Here is a 15,224-nt window from a genome sequence, read left to right on the forward strand (position 1 = left end):
CCCCCCCTGCTGGGAGAAGGGGGAACAGACCCCTTGTGCCCCACACCATGAGGTTCTGCGGGTGCCCCACCACGAGGCAGGGATGGTGGGGGGTCCAGTGAGGCTTCTCCAGCCCCCCCCCGGCAGGGAGAGCACCTTTGGGACACAGCAGGTCACCAGAGGCGGGGTATTTCCTGCCCCATCAGCAGTGGGGTGCTGGTGATGGAACCAGGGTGGTCCTGGGGTTCCTTTCCCCCCAGTAGAAGCCCAGCAAGGACCCAGTGGGTGACAGTACCATGCCCACACAGCAGGGACATGGCTGTCACCCCTGGGGATGCCTTTCACAGTCCCCCAGCACACAGGGAGAAAAATCCTTACACTAAGAGACAAATTTTTCTTTTATTTAAGAAAATATGAGGAATTCCCCCTTTGAGTCCCAGGGGAATGGGGGGCAGTGCCCATGGAGCTGGGGCAGGCCCTTGCAGTGAAGGGACAGGGCAGGGGGTGCCACAATGGCCCCCAGCCCCCCGAGCAGCAGCGAGGTCTATCCCCATGCAGGGTCTGTGTGACTGGGACATCCCAAGTGGGAGGAGAGGTCCACAGGCAGGGAGAGGGTCCTGATGTGTCCCCATGCAGAGCCAGCAAGGGGAGGCTGTGCATGAGTGATGGTGAGGAGGGGGGCAGAGCCCCAGGCAGAGCAGGGCAGGGGTGCCCAAGCAGGCAGAGAAGCCCCCAAGGCCTGGGGTTTGGTCCTTGCCAGAGCCCCAGCTCCATCTCCTGCCAGGCCATCTTCTGGGAAACCCCATCCTTGCCAGTGTCCATGAATCCAGCAGCAGCATCTGTCCAGCCTCAAGGGATGAGTGCAGGGCGCTCCGTGTCCCCCACAGTGTCACAGCAGTAGGCACAAATGTCCCCCAGAGTGGCTGGGATGAGGAGCAGGGCCAGGGTGGCCCTGGTTCCATGTGTGGGGAGGCAGAGCACAGGACAAAGGCACTTGGGCTCTGCACAGCCGAGTGCGGATTGCTGCCCCCAGGACACCCGGCCAGGCACAGAGCAGGGCTGGCACTGTCCCCTGGGCACAGCCACATCCAGCCCCTGCCCCAGCCCTGCTCACAAGCCCCGCAGCCGCCGCTCCTGGTTCAGCTTCTGGAAGAAGGTCTTGCCGAATTCGTAGGTGCTGATCATGATGGCGCAGGCGGGTGCCACCTTGATGACACGGGGCAGGAAACCTGCAAGGACAGTGCTGTCAGCCCCAGGGTGACACCAGGACACCTTGAACCCCAGTGTGGGGCCAGGGCATGTCCTCACCTGCAAAGAGCCCCCGGGTGCCAGACTCGGCGCGGATCCGCTGCATGAGCAGCCAGGTGGAGGAAGGCTTGGAAGCTGAGACTGTGGGGAGAAGGGAGTGAGTGAAGGTCTAGAGATGCCTGTGAGGAGTGCTGGATGCTCCCAGGCACCTGCCCGGAGCTGGCTCCTCACCTGGGTGCACCTCGCTGTCTCCCAGCTCGATCTGCCGCTGGGTTTTGACCACGTCGAATGGCAACGTCAGCACTGCGGCCACCTGTGGGGTTGGCACCAGGCAGTGAGCCTGGACCTGGTGACAACTCTGCTGTCACCTCCCTGCACCACCCCAGCCCCATCCCTCCCTCCCTACAGGGCCCATCCCACCTTGACTGAGTCCCAGCACCCCAAACTCACCGCACCAGAGATGGCCCCAGATGTGAAGCTGACCATGAACGTGGCCTCCTCCAGCCAGGGCTGCCTGCAGAGCCACGCCCTCACCAGCTCGTAGTTAAACCAGTACAGAGCTGGAGTGAGAGGAGACATGAGTGCTACAGCTGGACACTGTGGACACATCAACCCTCTGCCCTGGCCCTGGTCCCCTCCCACCTCCCGGTGCCACACAGCCATACCTGAGAAGGGGACATCCCGCAGCACAGTGGGTCCCCAGCCTCTCCAGAGGGACAGCCAGCCATCCTGGGCCACTGCCGACTGGATGCAGACACCCAGCTGGCGGTAGCTGAGCTGCCGGGACTGCATCTTGGTGCGGATCAGCTCCAAGGGGCTGATGACCGTCACAGCACCCACTGCAACAGAGGGGACACGGGAATCAGCTCCATCCGCTCCGGAGGCCATCCCCGAGCCATCAGCACTGTGCTGGGAGAGCCAGGTGCTGAAAGGGAGCACCAGGACCTGCCATGGTCTGCTGGCATCACAAGGTGGGCACAGGAGACCCACAGAGAGGAGCGTACTCACGCCTGGCGAGGGCCCCGGCCAGCAAGGGGATGTGGTGGCCCCGGTTTCCCGTTCGGGCCTGCAGGTAGTCCCGGAGCTGGTCATACGTAGTGAAGTAAATGACGGTGGCTGGCACAGCCATGACCCTGTGAGGAGGAGGAGGGGTGTGAGGGGCACATGCCCTCCTCCCTGAGGGCTGGCAGGGGGCTTGGGACTGATGTCCATGTGCCCAGGCAAGTGCTGGCACCCAGAATCCTCAAACTCACAGGGTGGGGGGCAAGCCGCTCCACAGAGACCTGATGCCCTCATAGCGTGTGATCTTCACAAAGGCATCCTGGGGACAGAGTGGAGCACCAGGGAGAGGAGTTAAGACGGAGGTTAACAGGCAAATGTCTCCCCAGCAAACACCCCTCTGGGACAGGGAGGCCCCTGCCCACCCTGTGCCCACAGCCCCTACCAGTGTGCCAGTGAAGTGAGTGGGGGCCTTGTACCAGGCGGTGCAGCCGTTGCCATTCTGGCAGACGTACAGGTGGTCCATGAGCCCATTGCAGTAGAGGAAACACTTCCCTGAAGCAGGAAGCAATGGCATCACTGTTAGCCAGGAGACCCATCTCCTCTGCCCCACACCCAGCACATCTGATCCCAAAGCCTTCCTCCCAGGAAGGAGCCAAACCCTCAGGGCTTGAGCCCAGTGGGACCAGCCCCAGGCCAAGGCCAGGAGAGGGACAACCCTCCAGCAAGGGCCTGAGCACAGCCAGACCCAGCCCCATGGCAGGGATGTGGGCACAGCAGGACTCTGTCAGCGGCAGAAGAGGATTTATGCCTTGCTTGGTCTTGGCTCTGCTGCCATGGCACAGTGGGGACACCAGCATGGCCCATCCACTGTGCTCTCAAGACAGGCAGAGGGACACCAGACAGTGCAGATCCAAAGGGACTTTGATAGAGCAACAATACAGAGAGGGGGAACACAGACAGCCAGGCCTGTTGCATAACAGACCCCCAGCAGAACCCATGGATGTGGCACAGCCAGTCCCAAAGCAAGGCTGCAGGAGCAGCCTGGGCTGGGGACAATGGCAGCCCCCACACCACAGGGATGTCCCTACAGCCAGAGGAGCCAGAGCCACCACCAGTGGAAAAGCAAACTGGGATCAAGGCTTGGGAAAGCAAAGCCACTGGCAGCAAGAGCTGCCTGGAGCCCCCAGGCGTACTCACATGTGGCCGGCTGAGTGCCCCAGGGCACTGACTGCACTGGCAACGCTGAAACACACAATGGGGACACACTGAGCAATGACACGGGGACATGCCACCTCCTGGGGCTGGGGCACATGCATGTGCTGCAGCTCCAAGCTGGGCAGTGGGAGAACTCTGTGGGTGAGGTTGCTGGATGTCCCCACAGCCACTTCCCAAGCAGTCCCTATTGTCACCAAACCAGCCCCTGGGGCCCAGCCCACTGACACCGCAGGAAGGGGGCAGATGGAGGGCAGGCCATGGGGAGCAGTGTGGAGACTGGAACAAGGGCAGTGGGGGAACAGCAAGCAGCTGGAGCAGACTGAGCCCCTCTGCCCTACTTCCCAGGGGGCTGGGGTTGCTGGGCACAGTGCTGACCCCCCTTGGCACCAGGCTGCCGAGGGGGAAGGACAGAGCCAAGCACAAGCCCAGCTCCCCTGGCTGGGCCCCCCAAGCTCCTCAGGATGAGGGGCCCATATTAACCTGCCACCTTGCGATGGCCCCATGCTCTGGAGCCGAGACATCCCTGCCACTGGCTCTGCCAACCCAGACACCCCCGTGGGCTGCTCTCCAGCTGGCTGTGGGGGCTGGCTGGAGGCCCCTGCCCTGCCCTCAGAGGGGTTACCTTTTGAGAACGGGGTCCTCTGGGCCTGCAGCCGGATCTTCACCACGTCCAACGGTGTCACTGAAACAACACCACCCTTTAGCCGTGACACAAGCCTGCCCGTGCCAGCGCCCCCGCCCCAGCGCCCACCCCGCGGGGCTCACCGAAGAGGGAGGTGAGGATGGCACCTGTCCCCGAGGCCAGCATCTGCTGCAGTGGCGTGATGCCCACACCGGGGCTCGGTGACGTCTTCTCAGCCATGGCGCTGTCCCCCTGCAATGCACAGCGGGGGATGCTCGAGGCCAGGGGGGTCCCTGGCTCCCCTGGGAGCCCCCCCAGCATCCCCACTCCAGTGGTGCGAGGACAGTGTCCCACCTCACTGTGCTATCGGTGCAGCACAGGGCAGGCAAGGGCCCCCCATAATCGTGGTGCCTCAGGGGGGCACAGGGACTGGCTCGCGGGGCCGGCCCAGCCCCGATAACACACCCTTGGCCCCACACTGGCAGCGGGCCCAGCCTGGCTGGAGAGGTGGGGACAGTCCAGGCCAGCCTTCCATGTCCTTGGGGAGAGAGGACTGTCCCCTCCCTGTGCTTAGAAAATTAAGTACAGGAAGAAACAAAGTCCAAAGACCAGCCCCAGCTGGGAAGGGAGCAGATCCCAGTGCACCCATAGGGGGGGCCCAGCAGAGGGGGATCCCCCTCATGAGCTTACAACGAGCACCCCAAAAAGGGTTTGGGCATCCCAAACCTTCTGGCTGATCCCCCAGAGGCCTGGCAAGGCTGCAGCCCCCAAAGCCGATGTTCTGCCTTCAGGAAGGAGGGGATATTGCACCCTTCCTGGGGAGAAGGATGCAGAGAATCGACCCACAGCACACTCAGCACCAGCTGCTCCCTCCTGCCACAGCCTGGGGATGATCCTCATGCTGGGACAGGGCTGGAGCCATGGCAGGAGGGCTTCCAAGCTTTGGGAACCTACAGGGTTTTTTAAAGCCAGGGAACGCAGCAAAAATCCTTCACCATGTGACTCAGCAATTTGCAAGGTCAGAGGAGTCATAAATCTCTCGGTTACAGGCTCAGGAGTTGTTGGGTGCCCAAAGCTGCGAGTCAGGACAAGTCTATCCTGAATCCACACGTGCCAACCCCACTGGGAGAGCTGGGTCTGTCCTGACACTCAGCCCCACCGGTAGGCGGGTCTGTCCTGAACCCATACACACCTGTCCCACCAGGAGAGCTGGATCTGTCCCAGAACCACATGTGCCAGCCTCACCAGGAGATCTGGGTTTATCCTGGCACCCCATACACTCAGCCCCAGTGGGAGAGCTGGGTCTGTCCTAAACCCACATGTGCCAACCCCACCGGCATTGCTGGGTCTTTCCCGACACTCAGCCCCACCAGATCTGGGTTCATTCTGGCACCACACCATCCAGCCCCACTGGGAGCTGGGTTTATCCTGGCACCCGACAGGCACCGGCCCCACTGGGACCCGGGTGCTGTTTGGGCACAGGTCCCAGTGTGGCTGCCACGGGACGGTGCTGTGGCATGTGCCCCACTGACCCCTCAGCCATTGCAAAACTGCCGTGGGCAGGGCGCTGGCGTCGGATCCTTCCTTACAAGACCCAACCCTTCGTGCTCAGCCTTACGCAAGCCAGGGGAAATCTCTTGCTCCCAGCCCTGCAGCACCTGATAAACTCACTTACTTTTGCGTGACATGCCCCAACACAGCCTCCCTCTTGGTGCTGGGGGAGTGGGGCACCTCCAGGGCATGCCGGCTGCATCCAAGCTCCCTTCTCAGCTGGGAGCTGCTCCCTTATCCACCCAGGATAACATAAGCCCCTAAGCCCACCGCCCAGAGCCCCCTGCTCAGCCTGGAGCACCGGTAGGGCTGGATACGGCCCAGTGATGACTGGGACAAAACAGGCGGAAAACCAAACACATGTTAAGATGCTCAATGCAAAACATTCCCAGGGACAGGGGGCTCACGGGGAGCTCAGGGGGCTCTTCCCGCGCTAGAAAGGCCCAGCTGGGGGCTCTGAGCGACGGAAATCCTACCGGCAGACGACCCAGTGCTTCCCAGCCCCTGGGGGATGTGAAGATGAGTCGCCCCAGTCTGTCCCTGGAGGTGCCCAGACAGCCTCGGGTGCTCATCCTGTTGGAGGCGCGACCCCCAAAGCTCACAGGGACTCAGCCCGGACCGCTGCCCCGGGGAGCCCCCCAGAGCAGAGGTAGCTCCCTCTACCTGTGCCCTGCACCCCTACCTGGGGCCTGCAGCCCCCGCTGCCCCGGGGAGCTCCCCCAGCTGGGGTCTGCAACCCCTCCACCCCGAGCTGGCCACCCCCTGCCCTGGGGCTTGCAGTCCCCTCTAAGCACAGGATCCCCCTCCCCTGGATCTACACCCCCTGAGGGTCTCTAGCCCCCCAGTCCCCGAGTTTCCCCCCCCCCCGGCCCCATCACAGCCGCACGACCCTGGACACCGGGGGAAACTGAGGCAGCGGCCGCGCGCGGGGTGGGGGGTGCCTTGGGAGGGGGGGGTGTCGGGTCCCGCCCCACCTGCTCATTCCAGCCAGGCTTGGCGAGTCCCTCCGGGACCGGGAGGCGGCAGAGAGGGCAGAGCGGCGGCGGCAGCGGCGCCTTTAAGGAGCCCCATGGGCGCCCCTTGCGCGCCCTTCGCCGCGCGCCGGCCCCGCGCCCGCGCTTCCGCCCGCGCACGCGCCCTGCGCCCCGCGCGCCCCTGCGCCCCCTGCCGGGCCGGGCGGGGGCGGGAACGCGCGTGCTGGGGCGCGTCGGGCGCGCGCCTTGCGCACACCTCGTGTGTGCCCAGAGACGGAGGGAGGGGCGCGCCTTGCACGCTCACCCTTGGGGGGCGCCTTGCACGCTCACCTTTGGGGGCACCTTGCACGCTCACCTTTGGGGGGCGCCTTGCACGCTCACCTTTGGGGGGCCCCTTGCACGCTCACCCTTGGGGGGCGCCTTGCACGCTCACCCTTTGGGGCGCCTTGCACGCTCACCCTTGGGGGGCACCTTGCACGCTCACCCTTGGGGGCACCTGGCACGCTCACCCTTGGGGGCACCTGGCACGCTCACCCTTGGGGGTGCCTTGCACGCTCACCGTGATGCAGGCAGACACACCTTGCACATGCACCATAAGGAACAGGTGTATGTGTTGCACACTCACCGTGATGGAGAGCTGTATGCCTTGCACACTTGTGCTGAAGACAGAGGGACATGCCTTGCACGCTCACCATGATGGGGAGAGAGGGGCAAACCTTGCACACTGGCACAGAGACACACCTTGCACACTCACCCTTACCGTGTTGCAGAGGGGCACACCATGCAGTCGCTGTGCTGGCAAAAGGACATGCCTGGCACACTCACTGTGCTGGCAGAAGGGCAGGCCTTGCACACTCACTGCTGGCAGAAAGGCACACTTGGCACACTCACTGTGCTGGCAGAAGGGCACACTTGGCACACTCACTGTGCTGGCAGAAGGGCAGGCCTCGCATGCTCACTGTGCTGGAAGCATTGGGGTGCACCTTGCACAATCACTCACAGTGCTGGCAAGGGAGCATGTCTTGCACACTCACTGTGCTGGCAGAAGGGCACACTTGGCACACTCACTGCTGGCAAAAGGGCCGGCCTTGCACACTCACTGTGCTGACAGAGGGACACACTTGGCACACTCACCATGCTGGCAGAAGACTCTGCCTTGCACACTCACCATCCTAAAGGCTCGAGGCTCTCTCACCATCCCAGACTCACTGGGGTTTGCACGCTCACCACGCTGTGTGTTGTGCTGAAGACAAGTGGCACATGGGGGTGGAAGGGCAGGCTGGGACACTGGCACGGTGCTGTGCCAGGGCTGCTCTGCTGCCTGCACAGGAACAAAGCCCCTCAGTTCCCAAAGCACCAGCCCCGGAGTGCCCAGCAGCTCCCTGTGCTCTGCCGGGCCCGGGGAGGGGATGCAGAAACTTCCACCTGGGCCTGTGAGAACTGGGATTAAAGTCGAGGCCTGCTCAGTGCAGACCCTCAAGTTGGGTCTTTCCCTGTGTCGGAAGTGGTTTCCTATCAGAGAATCACAGAATATTCTGAGTTGTAAGGGTCCCACAAGGGTCATTGAGTCCAACTCTGAAGTGAATGGCCCATGTAGGATCAAACCTACCACCCTGGCACTATTAACCCCGAGTCCTTCTGGGTGAAGTCGTGAGCTCCCTGAGGGGCTCTTATTTCTGTTGGTGGTTAAATCTGGAGATTTTCTCAGGAGGAATTTCTTCATAGAAAGGGTGGTCAGGCATTGGAAGGGGCTGCCCAGGGAGGTGGTTGAGTTCCCACTCCTGGAGGTGTTCACAGAATCACTGGATGTGGCACTCAGTGCTCTGGTCTGGCTGACAAGGTGGTGATCCATCACAGGTTGGACTCGATGATCTTGGAGGTCTTTTCTGACCTCACTGACTGGAAGATGATCCAAGTTCCTCCATGTGCCAGTGGAAGGGAGCAGAGCCCTTTTGGTGCCCTTCACACTCACGCTGTAATCTGGGCTGGTGACAGCAGATGGCCCCCAAAGCCCCTCTGAAACCTGCACAGACCCCGGGGACTGCGGGCTCCGGCCCAGCCCCAGATGTCCCAGTAGGTGACAGGGTTGGAGAACTGGGATGAGACCACAGTGGTGCTCCAGCTGGTCTGTCCTCCAGGAAACCACAGGCCAGAGGTTCCTGGTGACTCCATTTGCATGACAACATCACTGCAAGACCTGTTGTGGTGCTGTATGATGCAATCTCTGCCTTAAAGCAGGGCTGAACTTTTGCCCTGACTTAAACTCGAGGATAAATCCTGGGCAGGTGCCCACACTCCTCTCTTCTCCCCTGTGAGAGCCATCCCGTGGGAAGGACAGGGAATACTGAAGGACAGGTGATCTACAGGTGCCAGAGCAGCCTTTGCCTGGAGAGCAGGAGTAGTTCAGGGTTCAAAGCCACAGACTCAGGGGTGTTGGGTACAGAGCCTGTTTTACCCACAGTGATGCTCCCTGTCCCTTTGTGGAGCTGGCAGGGTCCTGGTGGCTGCTCTTCTCCAGGAGTAAAGTCCCTCCTGGCCATTGGCATCTCTGAGGACAGTCAATGAAGAGGTTAGGTAATGCCAGGACCTGCTCTTCCATGGCACCAGGTCCAAGGGAATCTTGGCTTTAAGTGATGTGAGACCAGGAGCCTCTAATTCCCAAAAGGTCCCATAAGTGAATGCATCCTGTGACTCCCCGATGAGTCAGCTCTGCCTCTTACAGAGACAAAAGCTTTAAATGATCCGAAAGCCTCTTGCAGCTGGTAATTTAGAAATGGAATAATGATTAATTAAAATTTATCTGTCCTCAGGGGGATTGAGTCTTATCTCTTCTGGTTTAGGTGTTGGGCTCTGTGTGGCTTTCACACAACTGAAAAGAAACAGGAATAATGTTTTTCCAGCTGAGGAGGAGACAAAAGGGACATGTGTGCAATGGTGTAAGTGCCTTGGCCTCGATTTTTTGGGTCTGTCCACTCGCTAAAGAGGTCAGGGTGAAAGTGGTGAGTTTGTTTAGCCCGAGCTCAGCAGTGCTGAGGCGAGGACCTGGCTGGCTCTTCGTGCTGAGTCACAGCCCGCTGGCCGCCTGCGCTGTCCAAACACGAGGAATGTTCCTGTCCCCAATTCACGTCCCCACAGCCCCGCTGGCCTTGGCGCGGTGATGTGGGTGCACCGTGCTCTGATTGCTCTGAAAATGAACTGTACGTCGCTTCAGGTGGAGAGAACCGTGTGCGAGTTGCAAATACACGTTCGGTTTGTGGGGAAGGAGCCAGCTGAGCTCTAATCCCCTCCCTGAGCCGCAGAGTCCGACCGACCGCGGGGATGTTTCGCGTGAGCCCTTCCCGGGTCTGTCCTGCCGTGACACCGCACGGCACGGCTGGGAAAGCGCTTGTGTAACTCCCTGCTCCCAGTTCCACGGAGCTTATGAAACCCAGCTGGTGTCCTGGGCCAGGGCCATGGCCTGGGAACCACGGCCCGGGGGCTGTGCCTGCCCGGGGCTCCTCACTGAGGAAGGGTCACCCCGTGCTCTGCCGACACCTGGAATTGGTTTGGAAAGATCAATCCTGTCTCCACACTTTCAAAATTGCACTTTTGAAAGCAATTAGCCCACTTCCTTTTTTTAGGTGTACTTTAAGGGCCAGGTTGCAAAAGGCTCTGGGTAGTGCTTTAATGGAATTAAGCCAGCGCAGAATTTGAGTATTTATTTCAGCTGGGATCATTATGGTTTTGCAAAAGCCAGGCTTAAGCTGAATTAAGGGACTCAAATGAAGCAGCTTGTGGCCAGAGGAGGCCCTGGGGACACCAGACTTGTATAACCCAGAATATAACCCAGAATTCCTAATGCAGCTGCAGCTCTGCAGGTCAATTCCCGCTGCAGGTGAGACCTGGGAAGATGTCCTACCTTCTGGAGCACCTGCCAGGGAAAAGGAATGAAACAGGTGACAAATCTCATCTGTGAGGAAATGAGCCTGGTCTCAGGGATGAAGAAAGCACTGTGGAAGAGAAAAGCTCCACGTTTTCCTCCCTAAAGGGTTCCTTTATAATTTAATGTTAAAAATAGTGTCTCATTTCCACTAGCAGCAGTGTGGGCCAAAAGGAGAGGAGGGGAAGAGCCTGGCCTGAGAATGGGAGGATAAATTCCCAGATCCCTTTTCCAATAAACACAAGCCCCTGTGAACACAAAGTGGCCAGAGGAGCTCTGAGCATTAATTAAACTCCACATCAGCTGTCAGCCAGTTGCAGGAACAGGTAAATCTGCCCTCAGAGAGTTTCCCTGCAGTTCCTCTTAGCTGTGGCAGGATCTGCTCATCACTGTGAGCTCATCCCACCTGGGGCTGCACTTTGGGACTTGGGCTGCTCCAGCAGTTCTGGAAACATCTCAGTGTTGCTGCAGCAATTGATGGGTTTAATTCTGGACAAACCTTTGCCAACAGATCTTCTGAATGGCCTGAACATCAGCTGGGACTGAGTAATGATGCTTCACTTCCCAGCCCAGGATTTCTTGGATCCAGAAGGGACTTGTTGCCTGTTGAGAACTCAGGCAGGTAAAGGTGGGCTTTGACCTTAGAAAGCCAGGTGTTGGCATACTAAGCACTTTAAGAAATAAGACCTGGGAGTCCCTTCAGGTTTTGCTGTCTTTGGATGAGGAAATAGTCCTGTTGGAGGGTGCTCAGCTGATTCCCAGTCTGGTTGTTCCTGGTCCTGCATCCCTACTGCCTGCAGGAAGAGCTGCTGTTCTGGAATTGGACTTGAGCTGCTTGCACTGTAATGCATCTTGTTTTCTGTTGTCTCACAAGGACAGAGCCTCTTGTAGCACTGTAGTGTTTATTTTACAATTCCCAAAGCTTCTCTGAGAGAAGATGTGTGTACCCTGGAGAAATTCTCCAGGTAATTTATAGTGGGTACTTTTTAGGCAGTTTAAAAATGGGCAGAAAAGAGCCATTTCCTTGGTCTTAGGTGGCTTTCCTAATTCTATTGACCTGAAAAAAACCTCAAAACCAACTATCTCAATAGTGCTGCATGTTCATAAATACTTATATGATTTTACACTTCTGCAGCTATTGATTCTGTAGTAAGAGAAACACTTGACACTCCATAGCCCTTTATTCCAAACCAAGATGGACCATTCCCAACCCCATCTGCTTCCAAAACCCTCTGGTGCTGCAGGTTCCACATTCATTCCTCTTTATTCCCTCCTGAGCTTTTCCCTTTACAAAAAGCCTGTTCTTGGACTGGACATTGCCCTTGATTTACACCTCAATGTTTCCCAGGAAAAACTGAAACCTGGAGCCTGCCCTCCTGTAGTTTCTCCCCTAAATCCAATTACTAGGGATAGTAACCCTGTTAACTCAAGGTAATAATTCCATCAATTACTCCACTGTGTCCATAGCACTCCTGGGCTGAGCCAGAGCATCTCACTGCTGTTCCAAATGGAGCGGGCAAGGTGGAGAAGGATCTTTTGGGAGCATGACTTCTTTCTTCAGCCTCTCCCTCTGCTTTCCAGTGCTTCGTGCTGCTCATGGAGCAATGGGGGACCCCCAGTGCTCCCCAACAGCTCAGGGTGATTACCATATCACCTGTTGGCTCTTTCCCACAGGTGTCTGCTGAACCAAATGCCAGTGAGAGCTGCTCACCGATCTTCCCCCGTACACGCTGTGCCTCTCCATTGCGGGTGCTGTGCATGATGCTGCATGTGCGGGGAGGCGGCTGCTTCCCCTTTGTCAGCGTGGAGCTTCACCCACCGGCGGATGGAATCCAAACCCGCGTTGCTGCCGCTGAGATGCCGTTCCCTCACGGGGCGCCATGCCGAGGGCTGTGCCCGCAGGATGCCGGGCACAAAACGGGAGGCAGCGCTGGCAGAGGCGGTGTCCCTGTCCCGCATTGAGGGAGGGGCTGTGGTGGGTGTGCGTTATGTGTGTGGGATGGATGCGAGACCACAAGTCCCCCTGAAGACCCCTCAGCGCCCGCCACAAAATGGCGCGTGGGGCGTGAGGGGAGTGAGGGGAAAGTGGCGGGGAAGGGACGGGGGGGGGGGGGCTGGGGGTAACTCGGCAGCGCCCCCTGGCGGGCGGGGCAGCGCGCGCGCTCCCGCTGCCCGCAGACAATGGGGCGGCGGCGGGAGCGCGCACGGGGCGGGAGCGCGCACGGGGCGGGGCGGGCGCCCCTTTGGCGGGAGAGTGAAGGTGGATTAGAAGCGGGGGGGGTGGGGGGGGAACCGGCGGCTCTTCGCGCACGCGCCGCGCGCGCTCCCGCCAGCCCGCCAGCCCGCCCCGCCGTAAGCGCGGCGGAAGGTTCCGGAGCACCCGCGCACGCGCCCGCGCCCCGCCGACTGTCACCGCTCCCCTCCCCGCCGCTGTCACCGCTCTCGTCGGTCGCCTTCCCTCCCCCGGCTCCGGTGCGCAGAACAGGCAGGTATACGGGAGGGCAAAAAAAAAGGAAAAGCGCGGGGTATGTGCGCGCGCTCCCCGGGGTGGGAGGAAAAATAAAAAGAACGAATTAAATAAAAATCACTTAACGAGGGGTAAACGCGGCCGTTTCATCCCCAGGAGCGGCGCAGGGAGGAGAACTCCGCCCCGGGGCTGCGGCAGGCGAGGCGCGGCCGCTGCGGCAGCGCTGCCGGTGCGGAGGGATGGAGGGATGGAGAGATGCAGGGATGGAGGGATGCAGGGCGGGTGGGGTTGGGGGGTTTCCCCCCGTTTTCCGCCCCGTTTTCCTCCCCCGGCAGGTGGGGCCGGGGCTGCGGCAGCGCTGGGGCGTGTGTTGCAGCTTCGCTGGGCGTGGGGGGTGATTAAAAGCGATATATTAATTAATAACGGGAACTGTAAGGAATAAGCGGTTCAAAAAGGGAAAAAAAAAAGGAGCTGTCCACGCCCAGCACAATTTTTTTTGGGGGTGTGTGTGGAGGGAGCGTTATTGAGGTCAGGGCACCCCGGAGTTGCCCGGCTTTGTGGCATCCCCGGGATTGGGGTTTAATGGGAACGAGGTGGGTGCCATCCTGTTGAATCCCGGGTGTTTTGCAGCTGGGATGGGGATGCTGGTGCCCAGCCCTGGGGGTTTGGGGCTGGCGTGGGGCTGCCGGGTGTAACTGGTGATCTCCCTGGATGTGCCGTGCACCTCCCGAGCATCCCAGTGCCACACTGGGATTGTCCCTCATCGTGCTGGAATTGCCACCTTGTCCCTTCCATCTGCCTCTTCCCATGCTGCCTCTTCTTTCTTGTCCTGAAATCCCACGATGTGGGGCTGCCCCCTTTCTGAATTTTGCCTTTTTTTTTTTTTTACCTGTAGTTGTTGGGTATTTCTTTGTTTTAAGTCTAACTTAGGTGGGGAAAAGGGAAGTTTCCTCTCCAGGTGTTTCCAGGAGCACACACCTGCTCTCCTGCCTCCCGGGAATTAAACCTGCAGGGAGCTGAAGCAGCTCATTCCAGGTGAGGGATGGAGATTTCTCCCTGCATCCCTGTCTGCCACATTAGCACATGGGAGGATTCACTTAAGGGAGGTGATTTTTCCTGCTTCTTTCAACACCTGGGAACGCAATCCTGTTGTTGCTGGCAGAGGGCAGAGCTGCCATCACTTTAAAGGGAGTTTCTCCTTCCATTTGCTGTGGTACCACCAGGCGAGGTGCAGCTCCATTTGCAGCGAGGGGCTGGTCTTGCCTGGAAACAGCCTGGCTGGAAGGAGCATCTGAGATGAGCTGAGCTGTCCCTGCCACGATTTGTATGCAGTGTATTAATTAATACCTGAGCTTTCCCTGTGTGGGTCTGGGCAGTTTGAATCAGTTGTACAAAATTCACTACTGAGAATCATTAATTTGTTCTGTCGAGCAATAGCTGCCTGCTTATGTGCATTGAGGGGTCTTTGGCTTTGCTGCCAGTGCCTCAGATTTGGGGTGTTTAATGGCTTTCCTTGTGTGGTTCAATTCTTTTGGCATTTTTTTTTCTCAAGGTGGTCAATCAAAACAGGTCTCAGTTGGGCGTTTACAGTCTGCCCTTCAGAGAAGGAAAATGAAAACCTCGCTGTCTCTACAAGTGAGAAATTGTCTAACCCAGTTATGCTTTGTTCCCTCTTGACATGCAAAATGCTTGGGTTGTACCCTAAGATGTGCAGCTTAAGGGGAAAAGTAAAGTGCTGGTTGAATTAGCTCTAGTGTGTAGAGGTTTTGATCACAGAATCATAGAATGGTTGGGTTGGAAAGAACCTTGTGGACCATCTTGTTCCACACCCTGCCATGGGCAGGGACACCTTCCAACTAGACCAGGTTGCTCCAAACCCCATCCAGCCTGGCCTTGAACACTTCCAGTGATGGAGCATCCACAGCCAGATAACTCACACCTGATAAAAGTATTGCATTTTCTTGTTCTTTGGAATAAGGGGCAGGTGGGGTTTGTTTTTTGAGACCCAGCTCTTGTGCCATCTCACAGATGGTATCACAGATCAGACAGGGATGTTTATCCTTTATCAGCTGGGATTAACTGCGGACAGAAGTGATGGGACCTCTGTGTGCCCTATGGGAGTTCCCAGGAGGAAGAGACTGGTCCAGTCCCTTCAATAGTGCAGCTTTTGTGTCTCTCCCTCCTTCACTACTCACCCTCTTCAAGTACTGTGTTAAGTATGTACAGGCCAGACTTCTAATTTTGTCT

At 58.7% G+C, this 15,224-nt stretch overlaps 2 protein-coding genes across 20 annotated transcripts in view; one reads left to right on the forward strand and one right to left on the reverse strand.

Moving 5' to 3' along the window:
- Positions 1-359: 359 nt before the first annotated feature.
- Positions 360-6,771, reverse strand: SLC25A39 (solute carrier family 25 member 39). Of its 2 annotated transcripts, XM_071577561.1 has the most exons (12): positions 6,592-6,771; positions 4,210-4,318; positions 4,067-4,126; positions 3,427-3,471; positions 2,672-2,781; positions 2,481-2,548; positions 2,236-2,360; positions 1,893-2,066; positions 1,678-1,787; positions 1,459-1,540; positions 1,288-1,368; positions 360-1,208 (listed from the first exon to the last, which is right to left on the reverse strand). In XM_071577561.1, the coding sequence occupies exons 2-12, from the start codon at positions 4,304-4,306 to the stop codon at positions 1,090-1,092; spliced, it is 1,071 nt and encodes a 356-aa protein (XP_071433662.1). In that variant the 5' UTR covers positions 4,307-4,318; positions 6,592-6,771; the 3' UTR covers positions 360-1,089. The 2 variants fall into 2 exon arrangements, with proteins under 2 accessions (XP_071433662.1, XP_071433661.1); XM_071577560.1 differs by lacking the exon at positions 3,427-3,471 and having other exon boundaries at positions 6,592-6,675.
- A 6,053-nt stretch (positions 6,772-12,824) lies between these two features.
- MAPT (microtubule associated protein tau) overlaps positions 12,825-15,224 on the forward strand; it is a 46,234-nt gene continuing 43,834 nt past the window's right edge. For 6 of the 18 annotated variants that reach the window (XM_071577379.1, XM_071577383.1, XM_071577387.1 and 3 more), the window contains exon 1: positions 12,827-12,995. The gene's annotated coding sequence lies outside the window, so the exon portion shown is untranslated. Of the gene's footprint in view, positions 13,000-15,224 lie in introns of all 18 variants that reach the window. The other 12 variants (XM_071577392.1, XM_071577393.1, XM_071577395.1 and 9 more) reach the window with 6 other exon arrangements.

This window comes from Pithys albifrons, chromosome 25 (genome assembly GCF_047495875.1).
Source record: "Pithys albifrons albifrons isolate INPA30051 chromosome 25, PitAlb_v1, whole genome shotgun sequence".
NCBI lineage: Eukaryota > Metazoa > Chordata > Aves > Passeriformes > Thamnophilidae > Pithys > Pithys albifrons.